Source organism: Phocoena phocoena, chromosome 12 (genome assembly GCF_963924675.1).
Source record: "Phocoena phocoena chromosome 12, mPhoPho1.1, whole genome shotgun sequence".
Taxonomy (NCBI): Eukaryota; Metazoa; Chordata; class Mammalia; order Artiodactyla; family Phocoenidae; genus Phocoena; species Phocoena phocoena.
In genome coordinates, this window is record NC_089230.1 from 15,529,490 (window position 1) to 15,547,945 (window position 18,456).

At 45.0% G+C, this 18,456-nt stretch overlaps 1 protein-coding gene across 1 annotated transcript in view; it reads right to left on the reverse strand.

Moving 5' to 3' along the window:
- PPP1R14C (protein phosphatase 1 regulatory inhibitor subunit 14C) overlaps positions 1–18,456 on the reverse strand; it is an 86,068-nt gene that overhangs the window by 12,989 nt on the left and 54,623 nt on the right. The window contains exons 2-3 of the mRNA XM_065889082.1: positions 8,055–8,138; positions 6,380–6,412 (exon numbers count right to left, since the gene is read on the reverse strand). Coding sequence (XP_065745154.1) covers positions 6,380–6,412; positions 8,055–8,138 — 117 coding nt within the window. The remainder of the gene's footprint in view (positions 1–6,379; positions 6,413–8,054; positions 8,139–18,456) is intronic.

The following is an 18,456-nucleotide window of genomic DNA, read 5'->3' on the forward strand; positions in this document are numbered from 1 at the left end:
AAAGAGAACATAGCAAAATGCCAAGCCATGCCTCCTCCAGTCACTCGCCCAGCCTCTCCCAGTTTACATTTTCTCTCTGCTGCAGTCGGCTCAGTGATTAGGGGCTGGGAGTACTTCCATGTACACATCAACTGAACAATATTTTAAACGACAGGTTAAGATATTAAATGGGAAAAAAAAAGATGTTAAATGGATAGAGGACTGATGTGAGTAGTATGAGTTGACAATGGCTATCACCAAAGCCTGTCAGAAAAGTAAGATGCAGTCACTGTGACACCAAAGCAGAGAAGGAGAATCTGCCTTCCTACCACCAACACAGGACGAACAACAGAGCAGGCCAGCCTTTTTGAAAGCTCTGGTCAATTCCTATGTGCAAACAATAATTAGACGTCCTTCTTCTGTACCGTCACATGGCATGACATTTCCATGACCCAGCTGACTACTGGGATTCAAAGATGCCTTTCACCACCTACTCACAGACTGAGTCATCCTGAGCGAACCCCTGATGCATATCAACTTACAGGCTTTGATCGCTAAGATGACAGGTAGTACCTCGACCTCCATATAACAGAAAGGAAATAAATCAGAAAGAAAACTCTGATGTTTATCAGAGAGCAATGGCACAGCCACCTTTAACTATAAAAAGAGGCTTCTAGAAGTCCACAGATAGAACTGGCAACTCCCTTAACAGATGGTAAGAGAGATGCCCTCAAGCCCATACTACATGCATTTTTCTGTCCACCATCCCAGTACAATGGAAGCGCTCCTCCGTGATCCTGAGATTTGGAAACCATGCAAAGTCAGAGTGAGAGATAAGAAAAAAAGCTCCTCTCTAGCCTGGCTAGCTGGCCTCGACATCCTTCTCCCTGATTTCTACAATGTCCACTAGGATCCTTCAAATCCAAGTAATAACCAAAACAAAATTACTCCTTTTCTACCTTTAGAAGAAACATCCTTCTTCTACCTTTAAATCAGCTCTATTTTAATATCAACTACATCAGAAATGGCATTTGCTGATGTAGTTGATATTAAAACACCATTAATATCACCATTAATGGTGATATTAAAACACCATTCTTACTAGTTAATCACTAATCTGTTAAGTGTGGTGACCACAATTATACTGCTGTGTTTTCTAAAGAGTCTAAGTCAGGAAAGATTTAAATGTCAAGGGTCCACAGTTTGGAATATGAATCAACATGGGGACACATGAGTCCCTTTCTTATTAGCCAGGGACCCACACAGGATGAAACCATGGAGCCACAGTCTGTGACAGGAAGTGGCATGCCAAAACAATATCACTTCTGTGAAATCAGCAGCTTCTTTAAAGTCTGCTCTTCAACTCGAATATCATTATCAGTGAATTTGGGCATTTTGCGTATTTAATATGTAATGGAGTAGCACGGCCTTATATGGAACCAGATTCAGCTAGCATGTGTCAAGCTCCATGTTATTTGCTTTCCTATGTACCCTGACTTCTCCACTTATTTACTATGTCACCTGACGCAAATTATGCAGCCTTCTGTGTCTCACATTCTCTAGCTGACGATCATAGTGCCAACCTCACAGCTCCGTTGCGAAGGTGAAATGAGTTAATACATGTGATTAGATCAGTGCCTGGCATGTGCTCAGTAATGACTGAGCTGTTATTATCATTGTTGTTGTTACGGCTAAGAGAATTATCATTGCAAACAGCCCTTACTAAAACCCAGGGAGGTGGTCATGATTACCTCCATTTTTATAAAGGAGGAAATGGAGGCTCGGAGAGGTTGAGAAAATTGCTTAAAGTCACACACGTTTGCTGCCGGTGCTGGTGTAAGACTCTTGATTCAAAGCCCAGCCTTCTTTCCACCCCTCACTCCCCACCCCAGCCTCTGCGATGAGACTATAAATAGACGTGTCTGATTCCGCAAAGATGGCTTCCTTACATTTCTAACTTCAAAGGGGCATAATAATTGTATGTAAAATTCTTTTGATCAAAAAAATAGCACCTCCAGAGAAGACGACTTGAAAAGGAACATCATTAATTTGTTAGGCACTTAGCTGAGATAAGACAAAGTCCTTTAATGTCCTAAAGGTCTTGCCGAGCCAAGCAGCTTAGGAAGACCGGCAGGATAGAAAGAAAGAGCACAAGACCAGGTGTCAGAAACTCGGGGATGAGTCCTGGCCTCTCTGCTCACTGCTATGAGGTCTTAGACAAGGTACGCGAGTTCTCTACTTCAGGTGACGGTTGTGAGATTAAATAAGATAATGCTTGTTCCCGCAATCTGAACTCTAGAGCTCTGGGGAAACACAAGCTATTATGTCTATCATCACAATCCAGGGGCCAGTAAAATCTGTTTCTTATGCACGTAAGCTCAAAGGCAAAACTACCCAAACTTTTCTGAAATGATTCTTTAATAGATCAATGAGCTTGACTGAAACTCCCCAGCATTTGACACCATTTCCATTCCTAGAAACCATGTGCTAAACAAGGAACGCGAGAGGCTCACTCGTAAATTCCAGCGCTTTTTTTCTTCTTTCTCCCTTTGGAACTCTGAGAGCATTCAAATACCATATCCTGTCATCTCATAAGCCTCCTTACAGAGACCGGATGAGGAACGCTTTTGTTCCAGGAGGACAAGACCTTGCACTTCATCTAACTGTTGTGAGTGAGTGTAAATACTTTTCTCCCTAGACACCGCAAAACCTTGAGGGAGAGGGGAACTCATGCATATCCAACCTTTCTCACCTAAACACCAAAACATGAACTTCTCCACCCAGAAGAACTGAAGAAAAAGGGAATGATAAAGTGAGTAAATGGCACGTCTATACCCACCAGTCCGGATCTCCTCTCAGCCGCAATCCCCCACCCCCTCACCACGTGTTAATTCATCAGCATAATCCACCACTTTTCCTGACTACAGTCCCACTAAGCTTGTCTAACCCTTCACAACAATTTGCTACTGCTCTCCAAATACCTAATTGTTTTAACTCTTACATTAACTTCCCAACTAACTATAAATAAAGGAGTTCTAGTCCCCAAAGAATTAAATGGTGAGGTCTTCTGCCACCTTCCCATCCTTACTTCCAAAAAGGCTGAAACCGGATGATCAACCCTCAGATAGGAGTTAACAGGATCAAACTCTTAAAAAAAAAAAAAAAAAAAGCCAGAAAAAAAGATGTCCAGATAGTGACAGTATGAGGAATCCCCCTGTTCCATATACACACACACTGAAAAAAATCTGATTTGCAACCTGGCCACTCCATGGTGAGACCCACCAATGGACAAGTTGTGCTCACACAGATTCCAATCAGTGTACTGGGTCCTAACATTCAAACATGGGTACACTCCCCAGAATCACTAAAGACAGACAAAAACAGACAGAAAAAAAGGTGATTCTGAGAAAATGCAGAGGGCAGAATAATCTTGAGAACAAAAACAAAGAAAATAAAACATTTGACTGATATTCTCAAAGGAAAAGAAAAGAAATGAGTGCATCCATAATATAAGAAGAAATACTAAAATGAAATAGTAGACAGTGATTTAAAAAAAGAGTTCTTAGATATTAAAAATAAGATAGCTGAAATTTTTAAATATCAGTAAAATGGCTAGAAGATAAAGTCAGGGAAATCTTTCAGAAAGTAGAACAAAAGATCAAGGAAATGAAAAACAGAAGGGAAAAGATAAGACACTAGAGGTCCGATCCAGAAGGTAAAATATCTAAATAACAGGAGAGCCAAAAATATAGAATACTGAGGGGAAAAGTAATAAATGATAAAAGGCAAGCTTTGAAGAACTGAAAGGCATAAATCTTCAGACTGAAAGAGTTTACAAGGGTGGGAGGAATTGGGAAATTGGGATTGACACATATACACTATTGATACTATGTATAAAATAGACAACTAATGAGAACGTATTGTATTGCACAGGGAACTCTATTTAATGCACTGTGGTGACCTAAACAGGAAGGAAGTACAAAAGAGAGGGGATATATGTATACGTATAGCTGATTCATTTTGCTGTACAGTAGAAATTAACACAACATTGTAAAGCAACTATATTCCAATAAAATTTAATTTAAAAAATAAATAAAAGAGCTTACAAAGTACCCAGCATATGAATAGAAAAGGACCCACACTAGAGTGTATCACTGTAAAATTTCAAAATATGGAGATAATTCTAAAAGTTAACTGAAGGGAAAAGAACAGGTCACCTACAAAGGTCTGAGAATGGAAAAGGCATCAGACTTCTTAACAACAGAAGTAATACAACAGTGGAATAATGCCTTTAAAACTGAGTTTTAAAAATGAATTTTATTCTAGAATTCTACATCATCCAAACTATTGACCAAGATACATTTTCATATATGCAAGGATGGAAAAATTTACCTTTTATGCATCCTTTCTCAAAAAGCTACTGGATGATGTACTCTAACTAAAATGAGGAAGACTGGGATTTAAGAAACAAAGCATCTGAACAGAACTTTCAGGACAGTAGCTACTCAGTAAACCCAGAGAATAACTTCTCCAGATTGTTGCATAGGGACTCCAGGAAGAAAGCCTGGAATGGAGGAATAGTAATTGTATGTTGGAGCATACAAAAAAATATATTACAAGTTTGACAAAGATTCTGGAGAGTTTAACAAAAAATATCAATAGGCACGAAACAAAAATAAATGACAAGGTAGTTATCAACTCCAGGAAAAACAAATGACCATACAAGAAAGGAGCAGTGGTCATATTTTACTGTTTGACTTAGCAGTGAAAAAATTTGTTTAAATCATAATATTATGAACCTTGACTACTGACTTAAACTAATACTGTTACATAACTTTATTGAGGGGATGGAGGGAGAATGAATTGTGTGGAGAGTGAAGGATCTATCATATTTCCTCTTAAGTCAAGAAGTGAAAAAAAAAGTAGTAAATGTATATTTAGGAATAAAAGAGTAAATAGCAGAGAAACAGCCAAAATTGTTGTTGTATAAAAATATATAAATAAAGTATGTAAATATAAAATATACACCTCTAGGGAAGGGGACTAAGGAGTGGGAAAGACACTCTTACGTTTTCTTCATAAGCCTAATAGTATTTTCGGCTTTCAAAATTATGAATATGTATTACATTGATTAAAAATATATATTTTAAAAATTAAAATTAAAATATCTCTATGAATACAGAATGTAATCAATATAAAGGAAAACTGGAGATTGTAAGAATAAAGCTCAAATAAGTAACTGACCTCAAACCAAATTACCCTAAAACCCCACACTCATTTAAATTTTACACACTCTTAAAAGCATGCTTTCCTCTCACTTTGTAATTATACCACTTCAAAAAAACAGAAGTCCTACCATCATTGCTTTGATATTGCAAACAGACTACAAAACATCTGATGGATCTTCTAATTTCTCTGATTTATCACAGGAACAAACTGAAAGTACCTCTTTTACCAATATATTCATAACTGATCAAATTCTTAATTTGTACACTGTTCAAGCTTTTGGTCATTAGGGTATACATTAAATGCTTTGGTCTAATCAAACTAACATCTATTGTTTTCTACATTAATACTTACACACTTGACAAATATCCAAACAAACCATAAAATTTATCCTTCCAATCAAGGCAATCGCTCAATTATGAATGACAGAATCAGCTTTAAGCTTTAAAAAAATACATACCTATACACTAATAGAATGTATTCTCCAGTTATAAATCTAAAACTTTCACTGAAATGATTCCAAGCCCTCTCACAATTTCCTCTGAAGTTTGGTCTTTATATAAAAGCAGGCAACACACCCAATTCCATTAGTTTTAAGTCTTCCAGAACCAGACGTGCTGAGGTTTACGAATAAGCAAGTTAGTACTATTCAAACCCGTGAGGGCTTCCCTGGTGGCGCAGTGGTTAAGAATCCGCCTGCCAATGCAGGGGACACGGTTTGATCCCTGGTCTGGGAAGATCCCACATCCCCCCGGAGCAACTAAGCCTGTGCACCACAACTACTGAGCCTGTGCTCTAGAGCCCACGAGCCACAACTACTGAAGCCCATGTGCCACAACTACTGAAGCCCGTGAGCCACAACTACTGAAGCCCACGTGCCTAGAGCCCGTGCTCCGCAACAAGAGAAGCCACGACAATGAGAAGCCTGCGCACCGAAACCAAGAGTAGCCCCCGCTCACTGCAACTGGAGAAAACCCGCACGCAGCAACAAAGACCCAACGCAGCCAAAAATTAATTAATTTAAAACAAACACATACCCTTCACTTATGGATAATAATGGCTACTTAGTATACACATAATCACCCCGCTTATTATGGTTTAGCTTTAAAAATAGACAAATTGATTTAATAAAAACCAATTCAAACTTGGCATTTAGGAAAAGTAATTTGTTTACCTCTGTTGGTTTGTAGCAGTCTACGAGAGCTTCCTAGAATGAAATACACAGAAGTTTTATTTTAAAATTCAGTATCATTTTAAAAGTGAAGTCAAAAATCATTTCATATTTATAGTATTATGCGTAACATGGTAAATCAATTTTTCATATTGACTACCTAGAACCACACTTTATTTCAGCATTTGTTGGTCCTCTGAAGATACAAAAAGTTGTACCCTTCTTTTGCAGGAATGCCTTGCACTCTTCAGAATACACACACACACACACACACACACACAGAAGCACACACACACACCCATCCTTCTGGCTGCCAATGTGGTTAATAATGAACTGGATACACTTAAGTTGAGACATCCTGTAAGAGATGGTGACAATCATACTGGACGTGGAGAGTAAGAGCCTGGCTGTGATTTAACCACAGAGTAGCCTGTCACATCTCAGCAGGCTTTGGTTGTCCTCCCGTGGGAACCAAAGGGGGTAACCTGATGGCAGCCAAAGCCCCTTTCAAGTTCTTACTTTTAAGAAAAAAATTTTATGTCATTACATTTTTTATAGAACTGGTGGCGGGTTTTTTGTTTTTCGTATTGTAACTTTCAGAACTAGGATGCTATCTTCTCCCAGCTAAATTTACAAACAATAGATAAACATTAAATTGAGACTGTTCACCACTCAAGAGACACTAGCAATTATTAACACATTAAACACATTCAAATGTACCCTTTACTTGCCTTTAGTGATCATTTGCCATCAGTGATAACTAACAGCCATTAACAGTAAATATCAGTGAACATTAAGAACAATGGCAGGTCAAAGGTTAATTGGTTTTAGAAACTCCCAAATGCAGATTTTAATTTTTTTTTTTTTTTTTTTTTTATGCGTTACGCGGGCCTCTCACTGTTGTGGCCTCTCCCGTTGCGGGGGACAGGCTCCGGACGCGCAGGCTCAGCGGCCATGGCTCACGGGCCCAGCCGCTCCGCGGCATGTGGGATCTTCCCAGACCGGGGCACGAACCCGTGTCCCCTGCATCGGCAGGCGGACTCTCAACCACTGCGCCACCAGGGAAGCCCCCCAAATGCAGATTTTAAAATGATAGATTTGACTTCCTGCGGGAAGGGAAATAAATAATTTATTGCTCTGGACAAAGGAGACATGGGGCATCTCAACATCCATTGTATCAGGTGAGCATACTCCAATAAAGGTTATTTTATTAAACAGAATTATACAGTAAACAATCTTATCTAGAAATTAATTCCATGAATGATATAATCCACAACTGCAAGACCAGAAGCCTGAGCTTAGATACTCCAGTTCTAGCTCAGCCCCTCTCCTTCTCATATAACTATGGGACGTCACTTCCTTCTCTGGCAAACAGATCTTTGGAGAGAAGAAAGAAAGAACCATCCTTCTTGGAAAGAAAGAACCATCTTTCTCCCAAGAAGTTAAGGCTGGAGAAACTCATATCTGTAAGGTGCTTTAAGAACTGACTATAGTCAAGACCTGTCTTATCACCAGGGATGCAGTTTGTGAGGGTGAATACTCAGCATCCCATTGCTTTCTCTCTGCAAGCGGCCATTGCCCGAGTGCCGCCCCGGGGCAGAATCAGTGCAAGCCAGCTCAGGAGACCCAAGTGGATTCAAGCATCCATCAAAGGTTCTAGATTTTGAATGCTGCTCACCCGTAATTTTAAAGCTCTCTCTTCTTCACTGTCTGCATCAAGAAGATCGTCAATGTCAATTTCCACATCTGGCATTTCTTCTTCCTGGGGGGCAAATGTGAAAGCATTCTATTTAGTGAGATACTACATTGTATCGAACCAATTTAGTTCAGTTACATAGATGCATTGACAATTAAGGGGGGTGGGGAAGAAGAGACTAGGAGGAAGGGGAGGAAAAGAAGAAGGAATGGGAAGTAGGAGATAGAGAGAAAGGCGGAAACAGTAGAAAAAAGGAAGAAGAGGTGGGAAGGGGAAGGAGGGAAAAGGAACCGAGGGAGGAGTAGCGAGCAAAGGAGACATATGAGTCACAAAGCGTAGAAAGTAATGCTATTTTAAAAATGACAATTTTCTACTTTCTGGCAAAAAACCTGCACATCTGAGTATGTAATGGGGGATTGGCAGATTATAGGAAGAGTAGTGAGACTTGCAGTTTCCTGCCCAACATCTACCCTTCCCTGATATTTTTTTGGGGGGTGGGGGGGAGGTCCGCATCTCCCTTCCTAGCTCTGGGTCTGGGAAAACCTGAGTGTGCCACGCATTTCTGAGGCAGGGCTCTTGGGTCAATATCACCCCAACCTCAGTTACAGACTCAACCGAGACTAATGGGGGTTCTGGGAACAGCTCTTTCAATAGAAGCGTCCCTGCTGGAGAGCCAGCTGAGGAAGCCTGTAACCTAGAAACTGCCGGCAACAATCGTGCAACCACGAAGGGAGAGCCTGACTCACGGTGGGCAGAGTGGGGAGAAATACGGAAAGAGGGTTCTGGATAACGTCACCGAGTCAAACCACTTCTGAAGCCCACCGACATTCTAGTAAAGCCCCATTATTATGAGTCAAGTTTCATATTCCTGCAGCCAAAGACATCCAGTCCATAACAGAGGGCAGGAAAGTCCAGCTGCAATGCGGTGACAGACCTCACTGATTTGGAATCTACAGCTCCAACCCACAGTAGGTCTTGGCTACCTGGCATTCTGTCTGTTACCTGATCTTCCCCACATCTCTGAGAACGCTGAGAGAAAATCGCATTTAGGACAGGGCTGTAATTTTGCATTTCTCCTTCCCACGAGGAGCCACTGGCAGGCCAACTCGTCCCAGCCACAGGGATGGCCGAGGAGTGTCTGCAGAAGCCATGGAGAAACCTGTGTGGGGGACACCTGTGCGGACCCCTGGGCTTAGCCGCTCTGTGCCAGCTGTGTTGTCTGGTCTTCAGGGGCAAGGCTGACCTTCTGAGAACTTCCTTTCTGGTAAAATGCATTTACTAATAGGGCTCAACCATTCTCTTTCCTGCTCCAACACAAAAGTGACGACTCAAGTGTTTTGAGGAAACTGAGGGATATTATACACCACTGTGAGTAATAATAAGAAATATATATATTGGTCTCTGCCTCCAGTTCCTGACACAGAGCTCCTAAAACCCTTGTAAATAGGGGTGCTGACTTTTGTTTCTTTACTACGGTGAGATATGCAGTCCATACTGGAAAGCTCAGATAAAGCAGAAGGAAAACTGAACCCAAAGCAGAGGGGCAAATCTAACATCTTAGTCTTATTAAGGTTAAAATCTCTTTTAAAAGTTTGAATTATAATACTAACAAAAAATGGGAAAAAGAAAAGCATGTCTCCTGGGCTTTTCTGGTGGCGCAGTGGTTGAGAGTCCGCCTGCCAATGCAGGGGACACGGGTTCGTGCCCCAGTCCGGGAAGATCCCACATGCCGCAGAGCGGCTGGGCCCATGAGCCATGGCCGCTGAGCCTGCGTGTCCGGAGCCTGTGCTCCGCAGCGGGAGAGGCCACAACAGTGAGAGGCCCGCGTACCGCAAAAAAAAAAAAAAAGAAAAGCGTATCTCCTTAGAAAATTCAAATGACCTTAGAACTAGGAAAGAACACTTCTTACTGGAGAGTAGGGAGAGGAGTAAAACTAAAACAGAATCACCTGGCTTCCGAGAATGTCAGGAAAACGTTACAGGGGTGGAGGTGTATCTGCCTATGGGAATATTTGACAGTATGCACCAGGCCCCGAGACTCAATCTACATATGGCAATGAACACAGCATCACTGCCCTCCGCTTAGATCCGGCTGAGCTGCTGTGGCTTTCCCCTCCTTCACTAGAAGCCATCCATCCCACACTTTCATCCAGCCAGTGTGTCTCTCAGACTGGCACAGAGCTGCTGTTTCAAATGAGATGCCATTTTTAAGCCCCCTCCAAGGCAGAGCAGGGAGATGAGTACAGATGTGGCCTCCATCAGCAGGGAGGATGCTGGAGGATCCCAAGGCTGTGCTCCATTCAGGCAGGATGGTGCGCACTGCTTCCCTGTATGGGTACCAGCCTCCCTGGCGACTGCGTCCCCTCCACCCTGGCATTCTCTTGCCCCAATGTGGCCTATGCCCGACTTCCGATTTTGTGTATATTTGGAATTGTGGCTGAAAGTAAGACTGCAGGGGGAGGGGGAGTCATTTGGGGAGCCACCAATAGTGGTACAGCTCTCAAGGGTCTGCCAGACTTTCCACAGTGAAAGGACCAGTGGGAACTGAAACACCAGCAAAGAAACTCAGTGGATTGCAGAACAACTGGCAGCCCATGAACACAGATTGCAGCTGGGAAGCTGCAGTGTGGATAAATCACACATGGACCACGTGGACCCTCCCCAGGCCAAAGAATGCTGAAGCCACGGCAATCCAGCCTCTGGAGCAGCGCCGGGCACACGTTGTGTGTGTATTCTAGCAAATGTGGCTCAAGATTAATTCACCTACGTCTACGGCTTGGCGCGGCTTTAATAACCACCGTGTGAGGTCAAAATACCCAGAGCCGATTTCAGCGGACTCTGTTCAAGAAAAGCCAAGCAAAAGCGATAAACCCACAAGTATCAATCTGTGTAACAGTCTATACAGCCTCCCCCTAAGTTCCCCCACTCCTCCCCCCCAAACCGTCATTTGGGTTCAGCATTGATACGTGGTTTGGGCCCCAAGTACATATTTATGTCATGGTTTAATGAAATCAGGCAGAAGAAGCAGGCTGTAGAAACTGTTCAAGTAATCACAGCTAAGGGGAGCTCTGTGTCTGCTGTTCTGAAAGGAAATAAAAGAATAAGCGAACAATGCCCCCAGCAGAACAGCACAGCCACGGGTTTCCCTGCAAACACCGTTCAGCTTTGAAGCCTGGCCAGCTTTGGTCAAACAGGCTTTTACTTGCATAGCAGAGTCGCACCCACGCAGCAGCCTCTACAATTAGGTGTCCTGTCAGCTCTCCCGCAGGCGCTGACCACATCTGACCCATTTTTCCCAACCCTTGAGGTCTGGGCTGTATTTCGGTTTAAATTCGCTAAGATGAAATCCAGTTAAGAATCCAGTTCCTCAGTCACTGTAGCCACATTTCAGGGCTCAGCTGCCACACGTGGCGAGTGACTGCTGCGCCAGACAGCGCAGACACGGGGCCTTTCACACCGCTGGACGGGACGGCCCTTGAGTCCACTCACCCTCTGGCCCAGACAAAGCAAAGCCTCCTCCCCTCTCAAAGGAGCTTGACGGGAATAGAGAAAACAGCTAGCATCGCAAGGTCACTACCAGGCCCCAAGGGCATGTGGCTGGGAAACCCTGGGCTAGGCTTGATGCAAAACAAGTATTCACTGGCTGAGTGATTACAGCAAATCACTAGACATCGGCATTTTCTCCCAACCCATGAGCTTCTCATTACCCCCACCCACTTCTCTCAGAGGCCAGGAGGAGGTCAGGCTCAGCCAGGAGCGTGGAGCAGGGTGGGTTCTGAAGGTCGGCGATACTGAAACCAAAGCCCCACTGAGGACATAGAGATGGGGGCCATAGAGGTACATGTAGGCAGAAAAGACCGATCTAGTATCAAGCATAGAATCCTGTGTATATTTGGTATCAAATATTTTTAATGAGTGTAGCAATAGTCCAGATTCAATTGTTCTCTTGAGCTCTATCTTCTGTATAAAGCAGTATCACTGAATAACCTTGGTGATAGATCAAATCACTTACCAGGGAGTGACTACACCCACAGCCTACTCTGGGGGATTTCCCCACGTTAAAAATAGATCTGCAAACAGGGGCTCTGGTGACAAAAAAGAAACAACCTCTTAGGAGTGGCTGGGGTAAGTCACCAGCTAACAGCATCCTATATTCACCTTACTGTTGATACCCACAGAACGAGGCCCTTGACCACGTCTGTGCGTCTCTCTGGTTGTACATCGTTGAGCATCCACCATACGCGAGCACTGTGTCAACACCGTGAGGCCCTGCTCTGCAGGGGCAGCCGAAGCATAGAAACAAGTGATACCCAGCGGCACCAAAAGACAGAGACAAACCCAAAGTGCTTTATGATTAAGGAGGGGGAAAACTTCCTCCTGGGGCAGGCGGGGAGGGTTTCACAGAGGAGAGAGCATGTAAGCTGGCCTTGTGGAACGGCAGGATTTGGATAGGTTTAGACGGGGAGAGAGCACGCAAAAGAGGCAGAATGCTATACACAGAAGGCAAAATACAAGGGCTGTTCTAAGTACAGGGTGTAGAAAGGTCCTTGGCCTGGGGCTCAGACAGCTCTGGGCTATGAATATTAATGACTATGAAAGCCAGAATGAGAGCTGAGGCAGGTGGGGGGCTATAAGGAGTAGTGAGGAGTGCGGCAAACAAGAGAAAGCATGCCCCAAGGAAAGGCAGCAAAAAGCAAAACAAAACAACCCTCCATTTCCAACTATTGTAACCTTTTAGGAACACGTGCTCTATACTGCCAGATTTTCCAACTTTTCAGAAAACCTGAAAATACAGATTTTTAATGCTAAAATATCTTTTTTTTAAAGTTGGTTTACAACTCTTTAAAATATTGTGAAAGACAAACAAAATCCATCAGCCTTCATGCTGCCAGTTTCTCCTCAGCCTGCAGAGACTGTAGCCAATGAGGGCTCCAGAGCAAGGGTGGGAAATGCTGGGAGAGCCGGCCCAGCAGCAGTGCCCCGGGAATGAGGAGGGGGCAGGGGAGGCTGCTGAGACGTGGCCATCCCGTGGGAGGTATCAGGGCCCGGATGCCAGCGGTGGCAAGAATGGAAAGATTTTAAACAGGAAGGGAAAGGGGTGGAATTTGGAGATGAACTGGATGTTGGAGGAGGGAGAAGGGAAAGGTAGAAGGAAGGTGCAGGTTTTGAGCCCGTGAGGTTTTGAAGAAACATGCAGTGACAGAGAGCACAGCTGGGACCTCGAAGACACTCACAAACCAACAGGCAGTTCAGAGGGAAGCCACCTCCAGCAGCCACCGACCCTATGCAGAAGGGGGAACCCACACCGCCACTGCACAGGGACACATGGTAGCGCCGAGGGCCAGAGGCACAGCCCCGCGCGGGCAGGACCTCAGCCAGGCCTGCGACCACCGGGGCTCAGGCACCAGGATGCAGTGATGCAACGAGTATTGTGCTCCCGAAACAGACGGCCTGCGGTGAAAACACACATGCACACTCACACACACTTCCAACTCACCAGAAAGTTCACACCACGAACCCCGTCAAGTGTGGCGTCAGTTGTTAAAAAAATACAAATGCTCGCCGATGTCCACAACAGTGAAGGGGGTAGGAATGCTAAAACAGCTTGAAAATGGATGATGGTTTTCACGCTCCACAACACACAGCTTAAGGGCTCCCCGAAAGTGACAGTGGCTCACAGTTCTCTGCATCTCTGTCCCAAGATATGGACGTGAAGGACCGTGAGATTAGAGTGCGGTGGACACCGTGGCAGTGAGGGAGAAACGTGGGCAGCAGGGGTCGGGGTCGGGGGGCACTGGCCTATTCTGACAGCCCACACTCCCCAGGGCTCCCCTCCACAGGTCTACGGGGAAACTGGTGTAGGAAAAACCTAAGAAGAACAGAGGCACGCTGCCTCCCAGGGACCATGTGAGTATTACTATTTTCTCTGTGAAAATATTTACAATTCATGCTTTCATTTTAATGACAACCTCAAAACATTTCTATAAGCAAGCACATTTATTCTAAGAATCGTCTGGATGACCATTCTATAATCAGATCAGCCCTGTGTTTATCATCAAGCAGAATTAGGTTAATGACCTAATGAGAAAAAGGCCGAAGAGTAGATTTAATGCATAACTGACTTACTTATTCACACCAAGTGAAGCCTGAAGCCATCGCTCAAAGGACTCTGTGCTACCCGCAACTGTACCTAATTCCTCTCACAGAAACAATGACATCAGCCGTCCCAGGTGATTCACGTTGGACATCTGAGTTCCGTTGGTTGGTTACTTTGTGTTTAATTTGCAATTTTGATTTTGTAATCGGAAGAACCATAGCATAAAGAGTTTTCGTTTTAAGTGGCACATATCTAAATATCATCGTATTAAACCTTTAAATCAGCCCTGGCATCTGCAAGAAATTTTTTCTACTTAAAAAGGAGCCCAGCCTACCCTATGCACATCACTGTGGAACATCAAAACATTGGGGATGAAGCGGAGATCTGGGAAGCTTTCAGGAGGAAAACAGGTCACACACAGAAGGACAGAGAATCAGCGTCACCAAGATTCCCAGCAGCAACGCTGTGAGCTGGAAGCCAAGGGAACAATCATTCCAAAGTCCTGAAGGGAAACGATTTCCAACCTGGACGCCTACGTCGCCCCAGACTGTCGACTAGGAGTTAGAGAAAAACTATAGACATTTAATGACACATCAGGCCTAATATCTTATATGTTTACCTCCCATTTCAGGAAGAAGTGCTCCAGTGAAACAAAGAAATAAACTAGGAAAGTCACCTGTAGCTGTGGACCATGAAGGCCAGAGGGCATAAACAAATCAAGACTGAGGGGGGAGGCTTAAAGAGTTGGGAAGCTGCGAGAAGGGAGAGGAGATGAGCCTATTTTTAATACGGGCATGGGGTCCGCTGCCTGATGGGCACACATCTACTGGGCCACTTCAAGAGGCTGGGGCAGGAGAGGCCTTAAATGGAACTAAAATGGGGCAAACAACTGTAGGTCATTCCAACTTCAACACTGGCGAATGGTACCATCCCATGTTACTAACATGACCCTAATACACACTTGTTTTAGAAGTTAAATAACCTTCAAAGGCTGAAGCTTGCTCAAACAGCAAAATCCCCCAAAGTCCTCCTCTAAAAAGATTAAAATATCCTGACTGAACTTCATCCTATGATGAAGTGAAGGGATGGTTTAACTTACAGTATGCAGAGAGGCTGCTGTCCTTGCTGCCCAGGAGAGCAGGTCTGGACGCCCCTTTATACCACACTCCCCACAGCTAAGGTTCATTTCTGGGGCATCAGCGCATACAAATGACGGCTGCAGCAGAAAGCAGAAAAGCCACAGGGCATGCCCTGTCCCGAGCGCCCCCCTTTCCTCCTGCTTAAGAAAATACACTGTGATACCACTGACGTTATTTTACAAACACCCAGAATATGTTTTAATTTTTTGATAGTTCACTACCTTTATTTGGTCCTTTCACTATTATCATTGAACCAATTACTCGGGACACATCCTCGTGTCACAGCAGCCCAGCTGAGGACTGTCACCCTAACAATCAACAATATAAAACAAATACCAGCTCAGAGATCTAAAGATCCACACCACTGGTCACCTGAACATCCATGGGACATCTATTTACTGAGGACCTGCTATCTTCCAGAAACTTCCTAGACGCCGGGGATAAAGAATGAATAAGTGACAAAAATACTTGCTCTCACGGAGATTCAACCCTGATGGGGGGGACTTCCCTGGCGATGCAGTGGTTAAGAATCTGCCTGCCAATGCAGGGGACACAAGTTCGAACCCTGGTCCGGGAAGATCCCACATGCTGCGGAGCAACTAAGCCTGTGCGCCACAACTACTGAGCCCACATGCCACAGCTACTGAAGCCCGCACGCCTAGAGCCCGTGCTCCGCAACAAGAGAAGCCACTGCAATGAGAAGCCTGCGCACCGCGATGAAGAGTAGCCCCCGCTCACCACAATTAGAGAATGCCTGCGCACAGCAACAAAGACCCAATGCAGCCAAAAATAAATAACTAAAATAGATAAATTTATTAAAAAAAAAAAAAAACCCTGATGGGAAAGACAGGCAATAAACACCTAAGTACAATATATGATGTAGCACATGGTGATAAATATTTTCAAGAAAAAACAGCAGAGGAGAAGGATAGGGGCTAATACGATGGCTGGGATTTTAATAGGGTGGTCAGAGTAGTGAGAGAAATATATGAAGAATAAACCTGAAGAAGGACCGTGCTGAAATCTGAGGGAAGAGCACCGAAGGGGAACAGAGCAGGTGCCCAGGTGAGTCTGAGAAGCAAGGTTTCCAGGGTCACTGCAGTGGACTTGGGGTAGGGCCCCTGTAAAGACTCTGACTTGGACCCCGACTGAGACAGAAGCCTCTGGGGGTTTGAGCGGGGCATGGCGCGATCTGATTTTCTTTTCTTTTCTTTTCTTTTCTTTTTTTTTTAACATTTTTATTGGAGTATAATTGCTTTACAATGGTGTGTTAGTTTCTGCTGTATAACAAAGTGAATCAGCTATACGTACACATATATCCCCATATCCCCTCTGATTTACCTTTTACAAAGGCTCGGCCTGGCTGCTTTGTGAAGAAAGGGCTGAGGGCATAGGCAGGACCACTTACAAGGCCGCAGAAATAACTGGGTAAGAGATGACACTGGCTTAGACCAGGGCGACTGCACAAAATGTATTCTGTTCTTATTTGGGTCACCGCTAATCCAAACCTCAAAGGGCAAACTCCTCTATGTGTAGCTGCACAGGTTAACAAGGGGGGCTGAGCCGGAGCGTTTTGCGAGGAGTTGACCTCAAGGCCCCCTGTTGAGCTCGGTGGGTGCAAGAGTGGGTGTGAGCCGTTGGCAGTGAGGGAGGGCACCTGGCGAGGGTGCCCAGGCCGAATGCTAGGGGAGACGACCTAGATGCTGCCTGGGAAAGCGTGGAGCCCGCTGGGGGGCTCTCCCCAGGCTGCACCCCGGTTTCCTTCCCTACCCTCCATGCACACCACTCCCCTTCCACAGGGCAGCCGGGGTGGGGGCCTCCTCTACCTCCAAATCTCTGCCCTTCCTAAAACATTTAGCAATTCGTTTGAACAAAGGGTTGTCTCTGGAGAGATCATCGTAACTCTCCAAACAGGGTTTTTAAAAAAGGACTCAGAGTCGGGGCAGAAAGGGTTATACGTCCCATCCTTGGTCCCAGGAGCTCATGAGGCCACATCCTTCTGTGATAAAAGGACACCAGGGAGATCTGGGTCAGACCCTGCATGTTCCCACACAGGCCTCAGGCGGCTCTGCTTCTCAGCACATATGACATCCCTCTGGCAGGGGACACATAGTGGTGGGCCCAGTGCACGGAGTTTGGAGAGAGACAGGGCCAGGTTTAAATTCTGTCCCTCCCCCTTACAACTGGCGTGCGAGGGGCAAGATAACTCACCTCCCTAACCCTGTCTCCCACACCTGTAATTCTCAGGGCTGGATAAGAAGCTGGCCTGAAGGTGCCTGGCCAGATAGTGCAAAGTAGCAAATGGTAACATGACCTCAGAAGGTGCTCAGTTGACTGGACACTATCACTTCATTCCTCTTTAAAAATAAATAAATAAAGTTCAATGTAAATGTCTCTTCCAAGAACTCTTTCATGCCTGATGCCTGAAAATGGTAAGTAAAGACCTAGCACACTGACAACTTATTCAAAAACATAAGGACTGGGCTTCCCTGGTGGCGCAGTGGCTGGGGGTCCGCCTGCCGATGTGGGGGACGCGGGTTCGTGCCCCGGTCCGGGAGGATCCCACATGCCGTGGAGCGGCTGGGCCTGTGAGCCATGGCCACCGGGCCTGCGCATCTGGAGCCTGTGCTCCGCAGCGGGGGAGGCCGCGGCACTGGGAGGCCCGCGTACCGCAAAAAAAAAAAAAAAAACATAAGGATTAAGAGGAGAAAAGAAAAAGAAAATGTAAGCAAAAATCCCCAGATGCAGAGCTTTCTGGAAACAATAACACTTGGTTCTGCATTTCTGCATATGAACATTATAACAATGCCAAAGTGACAAGAAAACTGGGAGGTTGTCCCTAATGAGGTATTTGAAAATAAGGGGTGGCTAAGGCATATCATAAGGATGACAGGGACAACCTTCTTAGCCACGGCATACCTGAGGACAGTGGGGACAGGACATCCTAAAGGCTCCAGTTACAGCAGATGCTCAACCACCACCCTCACGCTCCCTGGGCTGACTGACACCTCTGCCTGGCCTCTGACCCTCTCATCTCCATGGCAGCACCGGCATCATGAGGAACACCTCACGTAAGCTCCCAAGTGGGCACCGAGGGAGTGGAGGACACAGACCTTAGGACACCATGAAAAGACAGGAGGGGCCGGGCA